The 18,896-nt window shown below is 49.4% G+C and overlaps 1 protein-coding gene across 2 annotated transcripts in view; it reads left to right on the top strand.

Moving 5' to 3' along the window:
• The window catches only part of RNPEPL1 (arginyl aminopeptidase like 1), a 35,208-nt gene that overhangs the window by 6,988 nt on the left and 9,324 nt on the right, over positions 1–18,896 (top strand). For both annotated transcript variants that reach the window (XM_078154661.1, XM_021005625.2), the window contains 2 exons: positions 14,997–15,137; positions 18,422–18,573. In XM_078154661.1, the coding sequence (XP_078010787.1) occupies positions 14,997–15,137; positions 18,422–18,573 (293 nt within the window). The remainder of the gene's footprint in view (positions 1–14,996; positions 15,138–18,421; positions 18,574–18,896) is intronic.

The raw sequence follows: 18,896 nt of genomic DNA, 5'->3' as shown, positions 1-18,896 counted from the left end.
CATCCAGGCCTGTGATCTGTTTCCGCAGCTCCTCTATTTTCCTGTTTCTTCCCAGATGGTCTATATTCCACTGACAATATCAGTACTATTCCTACCTCCATTAATCTTCACCTGAATGTTCTCCACAATGCTTCTCTTCCTCAGTTTCTGGATTTCTTCACATGAGTAGATCTATAATTTAATTACATGGTTTTAAAGCATCTACTATGTGCCAGGAACTGTGTTAGGTACTGGGGATGCAAAGATGAGAGAGACAGAGAGAGAGACAGACAGACAGACAGATAGAGAGATTCTTTGATTCTTTGTGCTCCAGGAGCTTACCCCTCTACTGGTGGGTGAGGGAATGTGATAGAATATGTGCATAAACAAATAAATATAGTATGAGGAAAACTGAGGGAAGGGAGCACTAGAGGGACAGATTTGGCAGAGGAGATCATGAGTTGTGATCTGGACAAAATTTGTTGGCGAAACCTGCAGGACATGGGAGCCACCAGGCAGTTGGGGGTGTATTCCTGGATTGTGGCAGAGAGATTAGGGTTAATGCTATGGACCTGGCAGTCATCTGTAGAGAGCTCCAGATTGGGTCCATGGGAGCTGATGAGATTTCTGAGAGAGGAGAGAAAGAGGGAAAAAATCAGATGAAAGACACAAAGTCCGGGGAATACCCATGCTAACTGGCAGGATCTAGATGATGAACCAGTAAAGGAAATAAGAAATTAGGAAAGAGGGGAAACCAAGAGAAAGCAGTGCTAGGGATACAAGCCATCCCCTAAGTGGAAGGGAGTGAATGGAGAAGTCAAGGAAGGTGAAGACCATGAAGTCAAGGAAGGTGAAGACCAAGCAAAAAGCCATCAGATGAGACAAGGAGGGAGTGAGATCAAGGGAGGAGGGAGGAAGGACGGGATGGGTAGGTGTGTTGGAGGATTTGGGGGCATGAAGTAAAGAAGGACCTTATCCTTCTGCTTCCTACATAAGCGGTTCGGATGCCTACTGAGAACAGGGTTGAAGAGGGTTGGGGGAGTCATGGGTGTCTTGAGGAGGGAAGGAAGGGAGGAAGCCTTGAAAGAGCCGGCTTGGATGGAGCCAGTCAGTGATGAAGAATACACCTTTTGTCACCCAGCAGTGAAGGATGAGTTTGAGATTGGATGAGGATAATTTCTGTCCTGATCAGCACAGATTTGTTGCTTCCTCTGGCAGTGAAGAGTAAGAAATAAGAGAGGATGCCGTGAGGCACTCTGGGATAGCAAGTAGAGCCTGAAGGACAGGGACCCAGGCATCTGATAGCAGTGGGACTGGCACAAGTGACTTAACCTCCCTCTTCTTCCATTTCCTGCTTCACAGGATGAGGGCTCAGACTCGGTGGCTCCTAAGAGCCCTTCCAGGTCTCAGGCTATTCTTGTATGATCCTGTGAGCTGAGAAGGAGTTTGAACCTGGTGCTTACCTGGCAGCTGTGTCTTGCTCTGTGATACCAGGAGAGGACGGCAAGGCCAGAGGACAGTGTATTGTGGAATTAGTCAATTCCACATCAGTGACATTGCTGTCATATTGCTTGTCTTCTCAATGGGAGGGGAGGGACTAGAGGGAAGCAGAGAATTCGGAACTCAAATTTTTAAAAAATGAATGTTAAAAATAAGGAAATAATTAATTTATTTTAAAAATGTCAGTTACAAGTAATAAAGGGAGAAAAGTGAAGCCAGAATAAAGAGAATGAACTGGGGGAGCAGGACTGAGCATTGCAGTCATTACAGAGAATCAGTTTAGGACAAGGTAGGCAGAGGGGGAAACAAGGCTAGGCTCTGGGCGGAAAAGGGCATTTTCAAGTTCCCAGTGCTGGAGGTGACACAGCCCTGGTGACTGCCGAGGGCAGTGGGGACAGAGGAAGGCTGTAGAGCATGATGAAGGAGGCCAAGAGAATTGGGAACAGATCCATTGGTATATTGAAGTGTCTAACTAGGAAGGCCAGGAATGGCTTGGGGAGAGAGGGCTTAGCAGGTGTTGAGAAAGGAGGGAGAGCTAGTGAAGTGGGGCCTCCGGATCCCAGCAGTGAGAATCTTAACTGCCTGACACAGACAGATGGTCTGAGCCCAAGAGGAGGAGAGGTTGCTAAGTGATGGTGTCCAGGGGGGAGGGTCTGCAAATGGCAGGAAAGAAGAACAGGAAGACTGCCAATTCTACTTCCTGGCTCAGAGTGTCCAGGGACAGAAGAGAAGGAGCATCGAAGACTGAAGGTGGCAGCAAGGGATGAAGTGTCTTGAGGAAGAAGCTGGTTTTCTCCAGGTCACAAAGAATATGGAGAGAATCAGAAAAGAACAGAAGAGATTAAAGATAAATTAAGACTGAATACGGTGCCTCCCCTGCCTCCACAACACAGACACACACACACACACACACATACACATACATACAAACACACACACAAACTCACACACACAAATTCACAAACACACAGACTCACACAAATTCAAACACACACACACACACACACATGCACTTCCCCCTTTGTAAATTCTGTTTCTTGTTTTTCAAATTAAGCTTTTGTTTTTACATCACATTTATTCTCTAATTGCCCTGCTCCCAACCATTCCTTATAATAAAAATAGCTAGTGTTTATAGGATGCTTTAAGGTTGCAAAGCACTTTACAATTATTATCTCATTTTATCCCCACAACAACTTTGAGAGGTAGGTGCTATTATCACCCCCATTTTACAGATGAAGAAACTGAGGCAGACAGAGGTTAGGAGATTTTTCCCAGGGTCACAAACTTAGTGTCTGAAGCTATATTTGAATTCAGGTCTTTCTGACTCCCCATCCTGTTCTCCTTCCACTAATAAAGCCACCTGAATGGAAAACAAAAAAGAAAAAGGAAAGGCTGAGGGGATGGCAGTTCAGCAAAACTAACTCATACATCAGTCAAGCCTTACATTATATTCAGTGTTCTGCATCCATAGTCCCCCACCCCCAGAAGTGGAGGGGAGGAGAGTTGTCATATCTCTTCTTTGGCGTCAAGCTTGGTCATTCTGATTTCACGACATTCAGTTTTGATTTATTGTTTTTTCTGTTTACATTGTGTCTGTTGTTTCCCTGGTTCCATTTCCTTTGCATCAGTTCTTATAAGCCTTCCCAAGCCTCCCTCTGTTCTGCATCCTTTTTGATTCTTGAGGCATAATAATATTCCATCACACCCATGGACCTCAGCATGCTGTAGTCATCCCCAGTTAACGGGCATGGACTTTGCCTCTGCCTCTTCACTACCACAAAAAGGGACACTAGAAATATTTTGGTATATGTAGGATTCTTTTTTTTCCCCCCTAGCTTTGACATTGTTGGGTACACGGCCCACGCAGTGCCTCTGTATCAAAGGAAGTGGCCTTTTCCTCACTTTCTTAGCACAGTTCTGCATTGCTTCTCAGAATTGTGGACTAGCCATAGGGGAGTGTGCCTGCCTTTCCACAGCTCCTCTAGCATGCACCATTGCCTTGACTGTATTTCTTTTATTATTCGTGGTTTGTAACAATCTTTCATAGAGCAGATCTGCTCCTCGTTGATTAGGCATTGCCTGAGCCATAAATCAGTTGCAGCTTTCATCACATCATGTCTCTGTGATGTGTCTGATGCTAAATTTGCCTACCAGTTCATCTTCCTCGTTACCTAGCACACAGTTTGGTTGGGACATTTGAGACTACGGGTTTTTATTGCTGGCTCCTCTCATGGATTTTCGCTCCTGTGAATTGCTGGGCATAATCTACTTTTCTGTTCTTCCTCCTACATTATAACGGCTCTCTCTGGTACCAAGCTTGGGGATATAACTATATCATTGCAGGCCTCTCCCATCCCTTCCAGCTCAAAGCCCCTTTGGAGAGGTAGTGGGATTCAGTGCAAAGAGTGCTGGGCTTGGACCAGAGGACTAGAAGTCAGACCTCTTCTTGGCCATGTATTGCTTGGGTGATCTTGGCAAACCCCCTCCTCCTTCTCTGAGTCTCAGTTCCTTCATCTGCAAACTGAAGGTATTGGCTTCCATGAAGGAGGTCCCTTCTTGCTCTAAAGCTACTTAGTACTTGCATAACCTTAGGTAAATCACTTGCCCCACTCTGGGCCTCAGTTTCTTGTTGATGTGCAGTCATTTTGTAGGCATCTGACTCTCTGTGACCCCATTTGGGATTTTCTTGGCAGCAGTACTGGAGCGGTTTGCCATTTCCTTCTCCGGCTCATTCTACAGATGAGGAAACTGAGGCAAACAGGATTAAGTGACTTGCCCAGGGTCACACAGCTAGTAAATGTCTGAGGCTGGATTTGAACTTGGGAAGGTGAGTCTCATTGACTGCAGGTCCAGCACTGTATGCACTATGGCGCCACCTAGCTGCCAGGCTTCAGTTTACTCATCTGGGAAGTGAAGGGGATGGACTGGTTCCTTAGGTGCCACCTTTTGACTCAGTCCAAACTTCACAGAACAAATCTTCCTAATAAAAGCATTTTGTTCTGTGAAGTTTGGATTCAGTCAAACGGCTGCACTTGAGGACCTAGAAGCTATGTATGGCCTAGAGGCCACAGGTTCCACACCCCACCCCACTCTAAGGTCCTTGTAGCTCCAAATTGGTGATCCTCTCATTAGATTTCTTAGACACAACCTTTCTTTCCAGGTCTCAAGAGATACCTCCATCCCTGGCCAGAAGCTCGCTTTTCCTGCATTTGAAGCTATTTCATATTGATAGCTGTAGAGGAGAGAAGGGGCCGACTTGAGCGGAGAAGGGAGGTCAGCCGGGTGAAGGGCATGAGTCTAAGTTGGTCTGAAAGGTGGACTAAGGGGAGGATGATCAGGGGATTATCGCGGATTTAGAGTTGGAAAGGACATTCGAGTTCATCTGGCCATCGTACGCCTCCTGTTACAGAGCAGGAAACTGAGGCACAGCTGAGGCAGGGACTTGTTTATAATGGCACCAGGGACAAGGAACAGAGCTGGGATTTGAACCCAGGTCCCAGGCCCGCAGTCCAGAGAAAAGCTGGGATTCTTTAGGGTCAGTCTGGAGCAACAGTAGCTGTGGTCCCTGACCTTCGGGAGTAGGAGGGCCCCTCTTGAACAACAGAATGTCTGGTGGAGCTCCGTATTTGAGAAAATGCACGATAGTGGCGTGAGTTCAGACTTCCAGTGCATTTGTGTTTGAGTTATCCTAATGGCCCCTGTGGGATATGGGAGAAGCAAGTGCATGGAGCAGACCGCTGGCTTTGGCAGTCGGCAGAAGGGCTGTTTACTCATTTATTTGACTGAGTCATGTGGCATATTTGGTTGGAGCTAAATAAAGATCAAAAGAACAATGCCTGGTGCCCATTGGCTTCTTGGCTCTCTTGTAACATCTCTTGTCTTCCCTCCCCTCCCTGCTGGATCTGTCACCCCCATGGGCAGGAGGGTGGGATGAGCAAGGAAGACCCAGTTATCCCAAAGATGAAGAGAGGGAAGCAGTCTCGGAGAGGGCAGAAAAGGGCTGGATGGCAGAGGTGGTCGTCATTGTGGGAAACGATAGAGGGATGAGGACAGCGGCTTGGGATTTCCTTACCCTAGGGAATTTCCAGAGGAGGAAACTCCCTCCACCAGGCAGGGTAGCACCTCCTCTGTGGCTTATCCTCTTAGAGAGTTAGTCCTTCAGAGCACTCAGAAGCTGTGACTTGCCCAGGATCTCACAGCCAGTAAGTTTAGGGAAAGGAATTGAACCTGGGTTTTCCTGGCTCTGAGGCTGATTATCTGCTAGGCCATGTGGCTTTTCATGTAGTGTGTGTGTGTGCATGTGTGCATATGTTCACATAAGCAAAGAAATGCGATTCAGGGGCAGGAAATAAGGCTGAGGTGATTGGATCACTGGGTGATGAGAGGCTGGAGGCTTGGAAGAGAAAAGGGAAGGTCAGTCCTGGGGTGCCCTTATAGGCGATAGTGAGAAGTGTGGGCTCTGCTCAGGTCCTGCCCCCCAGAGGCCTTTCCTGACTCCCTTTGTGTCTCCCACCTATAAGGGTCCTACCCCCTGAAGGAGCCTTACTTTTCCTGTTGTGTCCATGAGTGTTATTTCCATTCCTGAGAGAATGAGAGAAGGGATTCTCTCCATTGTATCTTTGCTTTTCTAGGGCTTGGTATGTGCCTGGCATAAAGTCCCTGTTAAAACTCTTCTGGGATTGAATTGAATGAACGCTCAGAGTCACAGGCACTGCTAACGTTTCTAAGGAGGGTACATAGTCATAAATGGCAGGAGAGAGAGAGAGGTCTTGGAGCAGGCAGGGAGTTAGGATTGGCGTTAGTGGATAGATCCGTCTTGGGCATTATGCCCTCCAAACAAGATAATGACCTGTAAGGGGAGCAAGTTTGAACCCAGGGTTTTATAGACAACTGTCCTGGGATGTTGGGGGGGTAGCCAGGTGGCTCAGTGGATAGCTCTGGGTTTTGAGTCAGACAGGTTTGAGTTCAAGTTTAGCCTCAGACGCTAGCTGTCTGACCTTGGGCAAGTCACTGAATCTCTGCCTCAGTTTCCTTATCTGTCAAATGGGGATAATAAAAAGAGTGCTTCCCTGTCAGGGTTGTTGGGAAGCCCAAAGAGCTTTTTTTAATGCCTAATGCCTAGCAATCAATCCATCCATCTGTCCACACTGATTAAGTGCCTACTATATCCCAGCACAAAGAGGATTTACAATCTAACAAAGTAGCCAACTGCAGAATAAACAGGGAAATGGTTACCTGGGGGAGGGCCCTGGAATTCAGAGGGCTTGGGGAAAGTTTCCTGTGACACACAGTAGGTGCTTAATAAATGCTTCTCACCTCCCCCCTTCTTATGTACCTGAGGGGCGCTGAGGAGACAGATGGGCCTCAGAGCAAATGTGGCGTTAGAGAAAATACTTCCTGTTGTCGACTTTGGTATTGAGCTGTTTTGAATCCCCAGTTCCGTCTCCGTTGAGTGTCAAGGGCAAGACTTCATCAATCTCAGCATTATGCAGAGGTGAATATTCTCCATGACTGTCAGTCCCATTGCTTTTTATTTAGAACAAAATAAAGTCTTTTGAATCTCTTTTTTTTTAAAAAAAGAGAGAAATCAGACGAGCCCAAAGATCATGGACATAGAGTAAACACGATTTATGTCTCTACACACACAACCATGAGCTCGACTGTTTTGCTTTCTTGTCTTTGTATCCTCAATGTTTTAGCTCAGGCCTGGTGCATAGTAGGTATATAATAAATGTTTGTTGACTTGACCTGAATTTGGGGAGGAAGCAGTAGGAGCCAAGGAAGGAAACATGACAGTTGACAAGAGTAAGGGATTCTGGGAGGCAGAAGTGAAGCAGCCAAACATTTCAGGCGTGGGGTGCAGCTTGTGCAAAGACCCAATAGGCCAGGGCTAGATTGTACAGGGCTTTGAATGCCAAGCCCGGGAGTTTATTTGTACTAGCTCCTGCAGGCCCTAGGGAGCCTCTGGTGCTTGGGCTGTGACGTCTGATCTCAGTCTTGTGGGCCTTTCATTGGCTGCCCTGCCCTGCCCCCCACCCTATAGAAGCCCACTTTCTGGGTTCTCCTTCCCCAACTCTCATCATTCCCTCATGCCTCCATCCAATGGAGCCTGTCCCCGAGCCCTTCCCTGGTCCCTTCCTTCCCTCCAGAGTCTCTCTGGCTGCCCCAGGCAGAAACCCTTGGTTTCAGTCATCAGGAACAGCTCTTCTTGTGTTTTCCCTCCAGGCAACTGGAGCCCTAGAGGTCCCCCAGGTGCCCCCAGCCCTGGCCCCAGTCTCCTCTCAGCTTCATTCTGCTCTGGGAAGTAGCTGCCACTTCTAAAAGGGGGCCTGGACCAGGCCCTGGGAAACTCACCAAGAGTGGTTAATTCATTCTGGGGGCATCCCTCTCGTTACCCACCTGGACACAATGGCTCATTTCTCCCTGTTTCTCACTAGCATTTCCCACCTACTATCTGCCCCAACATATTTTTTTCCTCCCTCATCATTCTTGGTTTCCTCTGTTTCTCTGAGAGGGAGCCTGAAAATCCTCTGGCACAGGCAGGCATGTGGATGGCCACAATCCATCCACTCCCAATCCTCTGCCTTTAACATTTAAAAATGTTTTAATTGAAATCTTTTGTTCATTTCCAAATATATCCCTCCTCTACTCCTACTCGGCAAGCCATTCCTTGTAACAAAGGATTAAGAAGAAAGAGAAGGAAAAAATGAAAAGCATTTTAACAAAATGAATCAGTCCATCCATCTAGTGGGAAAGTATATGCATCGTTCCATATCTGTAGACCTCCACCTCTTCAAAGAGGGAGATATAGTTCTCATTTCTTCTTTGGGGACAAACTTGGTGATTATAATTAGTGTTCACTTTTTGGGGGGATTCTTTCCATTTACATCCTTGTTGTCGTATATATTGTTAATTATTGTTACACACATTCATTTATTATGTACCTTCTGTGTGTCAGGTACTGTGCTAGGCTGTGGAGATTTAGGGACCATAGAAAAATGGGGCCAGTCTTCAGGGAGTTTTCATTCTCTTGACAGAAATACCACTTGTGTGTGTGAGCGGGGCGTTACCTAAGCGGTTCTCAGTTACGATAGTACTTAGGCCTGCCAAAAGCATCCAGACAGTCCATGTGATGGAGGGTTCTTGAGCCAGTGCCAGAAGGGTCAGCTTTGCTGGCAGGGGTGGGCCATCCCTTGGTTGGAGGGAGGTGAGGCTGAGGCCCACAGTCTGTGCATTGGAAGGATACTCTCCCCTCTAGCCTCTTCACATTTCCTCTGCTTGGGTGGGGCCATCCTAACTGTTTCTTTGGCCTCCTAGGCAATCTTAAGGGAATTTGAGGACAGAAATAGCTTTGGGAAAACCCCTCTCTGTGATATTCATTTGGCTTCCAGACACTAAACAAGGTGTTGGCCTCTCTATCGGCCCCTTCCTCCATCTATTGCCCCCGGCTCTGAGTCCAGCCCATGTTTGTGACAGGCAGGTACCATTTGTGAATCGGAGCTCGGGGGCCTGATCCCTGAGCTGGGCCCTGCTTGGTCTGTTTCCTGGCCGCAGCCTCCTGTGGCCCGGCCTGAGTGGTATTTATACTGGACGAAGGCTGGGGGCTGATGGTACAGCTTGGATGTACCTGTCCTCTGGCCTGCTGCTCCCTCAGCTTGCCTGGCACCTTGGCCATTTCCTCCTCCTGATAACAGACCAAGCTGAAGCTGGGGTTTCACACAATCAGATTCCCGGTTAAGACTTTCTTTTCCTCCAGCTCCAACATTCCAGTCATTCTCTTGGTTCAAAGAACAGACTTGGATGGGGTAAGCATCTTGGATGGGGGCTGCTGGCTTTGGAATTCAGGCTCCAAGCTCATCTTCCACCCTCTGACATTAGCCCTGTGACCTTGGGTGAGTCCTCTGACTAGATCCCCACTCTTCTTCCTCTTCAGCCTCATGAGAACATGGTAAATATCTGCTAGGACTGGCCAAATCCAATTGTTGGTCAGGCCCAGAGGTGTCAAACTCTACTAGAATGGGATAGCCCTATTGACTTAGAAAATCATAAATTAACATTATCTGTGTCGGATTGTATTTTTCTTTATTTTGTTAAACATTTCTTAATTACATTTTAATCTGGTTCTGGCCCAGCAGCAATTTTAGCACTTCTGGCTTTAAGCCATTCTGGTTATTTCTAGGATTGTCCAAAGAATCTGAGAAATCTACTTTGCCCAGCTCAGAGGGTAAGAACAATTCAGTCCTGTTTTCCGGGTGGACTCACTTAGAGCCTGTGTGCCCATCCTCCCACAGCCCCTCCAGCATAGACTGCTTCCCTCTTAGGTCATCTGTGTTGTATGAGTTTTTAGTTTGCCTTTTTCTTACTCTGAGTAACAACCCCTTGACTTTACAGATGATGAAACTGAAGCCTAAAGAGGTTGACTTGTCCAAGATCACACAGTTAGAACACGGTAGAGCAATATTCAAACCCAGGTCCTCTGACTCCGAATTCATCTCTCTTTCTGCTGTGTTGTTCAGTCGTTTTTCAGTTGTGTCCAACTCTTTGTGACCCAATTTGGGGTTTTTTTGGTATTTTTTTCCATTTCCTTCTCCTTCTCATTTTACAGATGAAGAAACTGAGGGAAACAGAGTTAAGTGACTTGCCCAGGGTCACACAGCTAGTAAGTGTCTGAGGTGGGATTTGAACTCAGGAAAATGAGTCTTTCTGACTCCAGGCCCAGCTCTCCATTCACTGAGCCACCTAGCTGGCCCCAAAATGAACTTAATGGCTTCGAATTCCCTTCTACCTCTGGGTCTTTGGTCCTAGGATGTACATGGTAATTTGAGGAGGTTTCATTGCATTTCCAAAGGGCTTTGAGCTAACCGAACAGGAAATGTGCTACTGCTCCAGGGAAGGGACCCTGGGCTGGTGGGTGGGAGTAGACAGAGTGTGTGTCTCTTAATAATCCCCTCTTTCTTTTTTCTTTGGTAGCACCTACTGTTTGTTAGGACTAGAGGGCAAAGCTGGAATAAACATAGGTGAAAAGGCCTCTGCACCGGGGTACTGACATTTGGTGGGGGCATATTTCATTTCTGTGGTCACTGACTGCCATCCTCCATCTTGATTCCTGGCCCCCATTGGTCCATCCCACTGTGTGGCCTGTGTGATCTCACTCAGTCCTTGTACATGACCCTGCTTCAGATTCAGCTGCTTCTATCCCCAGTGAATCACTTTCCCATCATGCCTCTCCCTTCTCCTTCTTGCCTGGTTTCAACTGTTGAGGTAGGCAAGGGCCCTGGGCTTTGAGAATTAGAAGTGTGAGTTGTAATCAGAGCCTCCTCCCCCATCCCCAGTGACTTTGGGGGAGTAAGCCAGCAGCCTGGCTCTGAGTCTCTTTCTCATAGCCAGTCCATGTTTGAGGCAAGACGACCAGCGCTCTGTCCTGTGTGCCACCTAGCAGATTTTCCCCTGGGCCTTCTCTGGCCCTTGTCCCCCCCATTCCAGCTGCTCTTCTGTTGGCAGCAGCCTTAGCCTCCTTTAGTTCCCCTCCCCTGGGGTCCCATTGGCACTAAGCTCCCCCTCTCTGCCTCACCTAGATAGGAGAGACCCTGACCTGATGCTGGACTCGGATGTAGAGTTGGAAAGGGTCTGGGCCCCCTCCTCTTATAGGAACAGACACTGAGGGCCAGAGAGAATAGGTAGTAAGTGTCAGAGGTGAGATTTGAACTCAGCTTCATCCTTTGACTCCAGAGCGAGATGTAAGCATGTGAGTACTAGTAATCATGGAAACATGGACAGCATTCTCAAGTTTGCAAAGCTTGTTAGGTGGATTGTCATCTCATTTGAGCCTTTGATGCTCTTTGGGCATCTTCATACCCTTTGTATTGATAGGGAAAGAGACTCAGAGAGGCAGAAATGACCTGTTCATGGTCACACAGCAAGTGTCAAAGGTAGGATTTGAACTCGGGTTTTCTCGACTCCACATCCAAATGGTGCCATGTGAAGCCATAGCCCTGGAAATCTAGGGTTAGTTCCTGCCACCCGACCCCAGTTGGCTGCTTCATTGTTTACTCTCTCATTGCTGTGAGGCTTAGCTTGACCTCGAGGACGCCTCTGATGTGCCAGGGACTCCTGAGCCAGGCACGGGAACACAGATCCTTTGCACACTCTCTGTTGCAGGAAAGTGGAGCTGCTGGGGCATCCCTTCCGTCCTCTGCCTCGGGGACAGCGGGCTGGGCTACACTCCCTCCTCATACCCCCATCCCCAGAGCCCGAGCTTCCTAGAAAGGCTGACTCCCCCCCTGCTGATTATTGGCAGTATTCCACCAGTAGTCTAGTCTGAAAGCTCCATGGATGGATGGGTGCCTTCTTCATTGTTAGGCACCAATTCTTGTTGAAGTGACCTGAATTGGATTGTTGGATACTTCTGCCTTAACTCAGCTGAGATGTAGTGAGGGTTGTTTCTTTGTTTTGCTTTTTTTTTTTTTGATAACTTTCTTAGGAACTTGAGGGAAGAGTAATATTCAAATAACTGATTGTCGGTCAACAAGAATTGAGAAGCCTGCTTCACTGCCCTGTAGGTACCAGCCTCTGCTGTCCGGTCTCTGCTTTCCTGGCTGTCTCAGTGTCCTCTAAATCCTTGCCTTTGACATCAAGGTTCCTATGGTAGCCATCTTTGGCCAAGTGAGATGAAGTCCATCTGGCCTTTGGGAAATTACTTCTCCTGGCACATTCCATTTGGTAGAACACACACACACACACACACACACACACACACACACACACACATACACACACACACACGTGCACTCCCCTTATTTCCTTAAGACAAACCACTGTCAGTCTCTCTGCTGACTTCCAATCTCACATCCCCAGCTGCCTTTCAGACATCTCAAGCTGGATGTCCAGTAGACATCTTAAGCTAAGTATGTCCAAAACAGAACTCATTATCTTTCCCTCTTTACCATCCCTATTCGTGTAGAGGGCACCGCCATCCTCCCAGTCCCTCAGACTCCCAATGTAGGAGTCACCCTGACTTCTCACTCTTTCTCACTCTTCATATCCAATATGGTGCCAAGATCTGTCAGTTTCACCTTGGTACTTCTTTCTCTTGTCCATTTCACCTCTCCAGTACTCCCCCTTCTCTCCTCTATGGCCACCCCTCTTGTGTAGACCCTCATCACCTCATGCCTGGACTATTGCAATAGCTGCTGGGGGTGGTGTGTCTGCCTGCCCCCAGTCTCTCCCCACTCCAGTCTATCCTCCATTCAGGCACTAAAGTCATTTTCCTAAAGCTCAAGTCTGACCATGTCACCTAATAAACCCCAGTGGCTCCCTGTCACTTCTTGGATCAGATACAAAATTCTCTGCTTAGCATTCAAAGCCCTTCACAGCCTCCTCCCTTCTCCCTGTGCACTCTTCTTATGCCTTACTTCCCGACATATTCTCCAGTGTTCTCCAGCCTCCTGTCCACAAACAAGACCCTCCGTCTTTTGGCTCTGGGCATTTCCTAAGACTATCCCTCATGCCTGGAATGCTCTCTCTCCTCTGCTCCTGATGACTGACCCCTTGGCTTTAAGTCCCAGCTAAAATCCAATCTTTTACTTCTCCAAACCCTCATTAATTCTAGTGCTTCCCCTCTTAAATATTTTCTGTGTATCTTGTATGCAGGTTGTTTTGTGTAGATTTGTTTACACATTGTCTCCCCATTAGATTGCAAGCTCCTCGAGGACAGGAACTGTCTTTTGCCTTCTTTTGTGTCTGCCACTGATTAGCACAGTCCTTGACATGTAGTAGATCTTTATTGATCGACTGAAGTGAAGCCAACTTAATCTGTGGTTTTATTGATAAATAAATGGTTGTAGATTGGTTAACGGATGATTTGGGGGAAGTTCACGGTAGCCCTTGAGAGGACCAGGGATGCCCTGAGGCTGGGCAGAGCCACAGTGGCAATCATACGCCTCACCGGTGTGGCTGGGTAGTTTTAGGTAGTGTATGTCTGGCTGCCTTAGGTTCTTGAGATTCAAGGTTTAGAGTTGGAAGGAACCTTTGAAGTATCTTAGTTCACTCTCCCCATTTTAAAGATGAAGAAACGGAGACTCAGATGTCACGTGACTTGGCCAAGGTAACCCGGCGAGGGAGGGACAGGGTCCTTTAACTCCAAATCCACTGCACACCCCTGGCATGTGTGGGAGGGAGCATTCTTCTCTAATTCTTGAGGTGCCCGGCACAGGGCCCCATGCAGACAGTCTTGGATCTCCTCCCTCAGCTGCTAATGTTTCCCACCATAAAGCTTCCTTATGCCTCAGGCTTCTCACCTGTAAAGTGGGATTTCTGACAAACCTGTCGGTCCACATTTCTCAAGCATCTCCTTTCTGTAGGGAGGGCTGGGTCCCCCTGTGTGGGAAGCCAGATGGTCTGAAAGTGCTTGGGGGGGCCAGAAGGAAGGAATTAGAAGCCAGCCTGCAGGAATGGCCCCAGGGGCCTCAGGACCATAAGGGATGATGATGAAGAAAGCCTGAAGAGGACGACCCGGTGAGGATGCCGAATGAAGCGACCCACGGTGGAAAGCTCAGCCTTTCCCTTCTCCCACCCTCTCCTGTACCGGCACGGGCCTCCCACCCTTGGTTCCTCTGCCTGCCCCGTCTCATACGGATGCCTTTATACTGCCCTGCCCTCCTCCCCTGCTCTTAGGAGGGGCCCACATTTCTGTCTCCAGGCTCCCTCTGGGTTACCAAGCACCTTCTTCTCAAGCATCCCTCAGGAAATAGGGAATGTGAGAGTTTTCACTCTCATTTTAAAGATGAGGAAATTGAGCCTGGAGTGATTGGCAGGGGCCGCACAGCTGGAAATGGTTGGTCAGTTCTGGCCCTTGGGCTCGAGTCTCCCATTCCAAGAGGAGCGTTCACAAGGTTGGAAAAGTGATGTGTCGTCATGGGGCCTGGGGGGTGTGCAGTGGGCCTGACCAGTGACTTCATATGTGTGGGGAACTCCCTCCCCCAGCGCAGGTTGGCATCTGTTCTGCACGTCCCAGTTTTAGACCGTTGCCGAGCCCAAGAGAGCGGTGACTTGACCAGGGCCACATGGTGTTGGACTGGTGATGCCAAGGCCAGCCTCTGCTGCTTACATTTATCCAGCTCTCTAGAACTGACCAAAGCCATAATCCCATGAGGGAGGGGGTATTGTCCCCATTTTACTGAGGGGGAAACTGAGGCTGAATGAGGTAACATGACCTACACTATCAGCAGGACACAGAGTGTCCCAGATCAAGAGGCAGAAGGGACCTCACGCCACCTGGTCCAACCCCTTCATTTTATGGATGAGGAAACTGAAGTCACGGGGTTTACCCAAGGTCACAGGGGTGTCAGTTAAATGGCCAGGGTGGCTTTGAGCCTGGTCTGGCACAGCCTGTCTTACTGCCCAGGTTGTACCCTCCACTGTGACCCAGTCCCAGGCCAAGGTGGGTGTATAGCAGGTGCCCCGAAGGACTTCCTTCTGGGGCAGACTCTGACCTTGTCCTTCTCCCTCCTGTCTTTTAGATCTGGTGGCTGGATCCCGAGCTGACCTACAGTAATTCCAAGCCATTCGTCTTCACTCAAGGCCACTCTGTATGCAACCGCTCCTTCTTCCCCTGCTTTGACACGCCCGCAGTGAAGTGTACTTACTCTGCCACCGTCAAGGTGAGTCCTGCCCCCTCCCAGGAGGGTGGCCGGGGGCTGCTTGGCCGTTTACCTGGGACACGTCCAGAAGGTGAGAACCACCCCCCTCTTTCCTGTGAGCGTGCCCACAGCTCATTCAGTCTCCTGGGCTCCCAGGCCTGGATGGGCCTCGGTTGGTCACCTAGTCCAAACCCATCATTTTAACAGAGGAGGAAGATGACCTAGATGGTGGGATCCCAAGTTTGGAAAGGGGATTCATGTCCTCCATCTCCCTCATTTTTTTTTTCAGCCAGAGGCAAGGTTAATAGCCAGACTCTTAAGGAATCTGAGCATCTGTGAGCTATTGGCTAGATTGTAAGACTCTGAGCACCTTAATGGAGATGAGCTGGACCTCATATACAGAAAGACCTAGGATGGATCTTCATGGAGTGACTGGGAGGTCAAGAATGGGGTCTCGATAGAGTTAAAGGTGGGGAGTAGCCAGGGGCCATAGGGAGGTACTGCCATGGGGGCAGGGGCTGAGGCCAGGGCCTGGGTGGTCCTTGCCTCAGGGGAAGGCCAAGGGAAGAAGTGCCAAAGCAAGGCCCTTGCTCAAGGCCTGAGTAGAAGTTGCCTCCAGAGTGGGGACTTAGGGAGGAAATGCAGGGTAAAACAAGGCAGGAAATGAGGGGGGAGTGGGCTAGAGGAAAAGGGAAGGAAAACTGAGGGAAAGAGGGAGTGGGCAAGGAGGTGGGGGCAAGGGGAGAATAAGGTGGAGATAGGAGCTGGGGCCACCTCTCTCATTTTACATTTGGGGAAACTGAGGCCCTGAGAAGAGAAGTGATTTGAATTAGAAGATCTTGCCCATAGCTAGAAAGGACCTAGAGGTCATCTAGTCCAATTCCACTATTTTATAGAGGAGGAGATAGAATCCGAAGGAGAAGTGACTTTCCCAAGGCCACTGAGGTAGTAAGTAGCAGAGCTGAGATTCGAACCCACACCCTCTGGTTTGTTACCTTGTGCTTTCCTCACTGGACCATACACTGTCTGTCAGACAGAGGTCATAGGATCATGAGATTGTAAATTTTGAACTGAAAGGGACCTTAGAGTCAGATCTTCCCACTTTCCAGATGAAGGTACTGAGACAAGACAAGCTTAAGTGCCTTGCCCAGAGGCACGCAGCCAGTAAGTGTCTAAGGCAGGTTTTGGACTTGGGTCTTCCTGACTTGGTGTCCAGTGCCCCAGCTACCTCTCTCTACAGCAGGATTTCTTTACCTTTCTGTGAGTCCTGGAGCCCTCGGGTAGCAGCCTGGTCAAGCCTCTGGACTCCTCTCAGAATCATATTTTTTAAATCTATAAAACACAATACAGAGGACAGCAAAGGAAACCAGTTTTAAAACCAATATCAACATAGAGTGATCAAAATATTTGAAACAACTAAAGCCGTTTATGGCCTGCAGTTAATGACCTCTTCTCTAGGCGATAGCCACTTAATAACCACCAAAGGTGGGATGATCCTGGGATGATCCATCTGTCCAGCTGGGAGCTGACCAGGCCCAGGCCAGCAGGACCTGCCCCCGTCTTCCCTCCTGCTCCCCCATGTGCTTCACCAGATGCTTTTCTCAAAGCAGCCCAGGACGGCATTAACTCGTTTGGCCTCCAAATCATGCCTTGTCCTAACCTTGAAATCCAGGTGCCCCCACAGGAAGGGGTCCAGCGACACCTTTCCTCATCCTGTCCCTTTGAGGTTGACTTCTGCGCCCCATGTATGGTCATCTCCTTTTCTCCTGACTGTATTTTGTCTTCTTGACTCCTGATGAGATCCTGTTGATTGTACGCCTTGCCACTCAAGGTGTCATCTATCTCTCCCCTTGTCGTGACCCCTGCAGCGTGATGAGCAGCCTTCTAGAGCTGCGTTGTGGTCACTGACCAAAATATGGATCCGCCCAAGGTTTGTGACAGATCCCTGGGCCTGTGCTCCCTCCCTCCCTCTCTCCCTGGAGCTTCCTCATTCACAGAATGAGGGATGGGAGATGTGTCAGCAGCAGGGGAAGAGGGTTAGCTGTCTTCCTTCACTGGCGGGAGAGGCGCTAAGGCCATGTTGTGTGAGAGGAGGGTGAGTCCGCGGGGAGGACTGTCTGGGAGCTGAAGGCTGCCTTAGCCTGCCAGTCAACAATCTTCCCCACCTCCCTCATTTTACAGTTGGGAAAACTGAGACCCCGAGAAGGAAAGTGACTTGAATTAGAGGATCTTATTCATCGCTAGAAGGAACCGAAAGGTCATCTAATTCAATCCCATTATTTTATAGAATCCGAGGGAGAAGTGACTTACCCAAGGTCACATAGGTAGTTAAATAGCAAAACTGAGATTTTTTTTATATCTTACGTGACAAGTGGGCCAGGCACCGTGAGACAAAAACTAACATAACCCCTGCCCACAAGGAGCTCGTGTTCTCCTGGAGTACAGATAAAAAGACCCAGAGTGTACACCGGGAACCCCAACATCATTGCAGGGGGGCAGGACTACTCCCAGCTGGGAGCCGATCAAGACGCCCTGTTGGAGGAGGTAGCATTGCCTGAGCTGTACTTGAGGGAAGGCAGGATTACCCAGGGCAGAGGTGGGAAGGGAGGGCATTCCAGGAAGGGGTCCCAGCCTGGGCAAAGTCACAGAGGATGGAGGTAGTGTTGAGGATGGGAGCAGCAGCCAGGTCAGCTTTTATGGAACAGAGACTATGTAAAGGGGTGTGATGGGAAATAAGACCAGAAAGGTGGGGGAGGACATTAGGGGGAGCCCCTGGCACATCATTGGGGCATGCTGTCCTGCCTTAGGTCCTTTTGTTTGCCCAGTGCCCAGCTGTCTCCTGTCCTCCCCTGGGCACCAGGGGTAGAAGCCCAAGTCTGTAGGGCCAGTTCCCTGCTTTCTGCCACGTGGACCTAGACCGGGCACCTTTAGCTTCCCAAGGGCCCCAGAGCCAGATGGTTCCCTAGAGCAGAAGTTTCTCCTTAACCCCCAAAACCATAGGATCCCCAAGACTCCCTGACTTGAGGCCTCCTCTCCTCCCACACACCTTGTCCCCCATCGGCAGCCTTGTGATGTCTGCACCGGAGGGACGGAGTTGGGGAGGAGGGACATTGGCCCCCTCCCCTGGCTCCACGTGCACCTGCCAGTCCTCCATCCATCCGTCCTGGGCCCCAGGAGCCTTTCCTGGGCTGGTCCAGCCTCGTGGGGTAGACTCTGGGGTCTCTGCTGAGAGGGGCTTTGCCGGATGCCTGCTGACAGCAGCTGCTCCGGCCAGCCCTGAACTGTCACCTGGTTTGGTCTTCCAGGCTCCCGCCGGGGTCCAGGTGTTGATGAGCGCCACCCAAAGTGCCTACCTGGAGAAGGAGGGTGTGTACCAGTTTCACATGGAATATCCGGTGCCTGCCTACCTGGTGGCGTTGGTGGCGGGGGAGCTTGTGCCAGCCGACATCGGGCCCAGGTGAGAGACTCTTCCCAACTGTGGGATGGGGGACTGAGAGACCAAGAGCCTGGAGGCACCTCAGAGGTCATTTGGGCCAATCCCCTCATTTTATAGAGGAGGATACTGAGGTGGGGTGGGGGAAAATGCCTTGCCCAGGGTCCTACCAGGGATAAATAGCAGAGTGGGGCCTCTGAGGGAGGTCACGAGACATTTAGAGAGGGAAGGCATCTTCAAGGTCATTTGGTCTAAATTGGCTTTACAGATGAGGAAACTGAGGCTGGTGATTCCCCTCAGGCCACTCAGATAAGGGATTTTAACCCTTGGTGCCATGGTGGGCACCA

The sequence above is a fragment of the Phascolarctos cinereus genome, unplaced genomic scaffold (assembly GCF_003287225.1).
Source record: "Phascolarctos cinereus isolate Bilbo 61053 unplaced genomic scaffold, phaCin_HiC Scaffold_5;HRSCAF=322, whole genome shotgun sequence".
In the NCBI taxonomy this organism is placed as follows: Eukaryota; Metazoa; Chordata; class Mammalia; order Diprotodontia; family Phascolarctidae; genus Phascolarctos; species Phascolarctos cinereus.
Note: the sequence above shows the minus strand (reverse complement) of the source record. Positions and strands in the feature narration are given on the sequence as shown.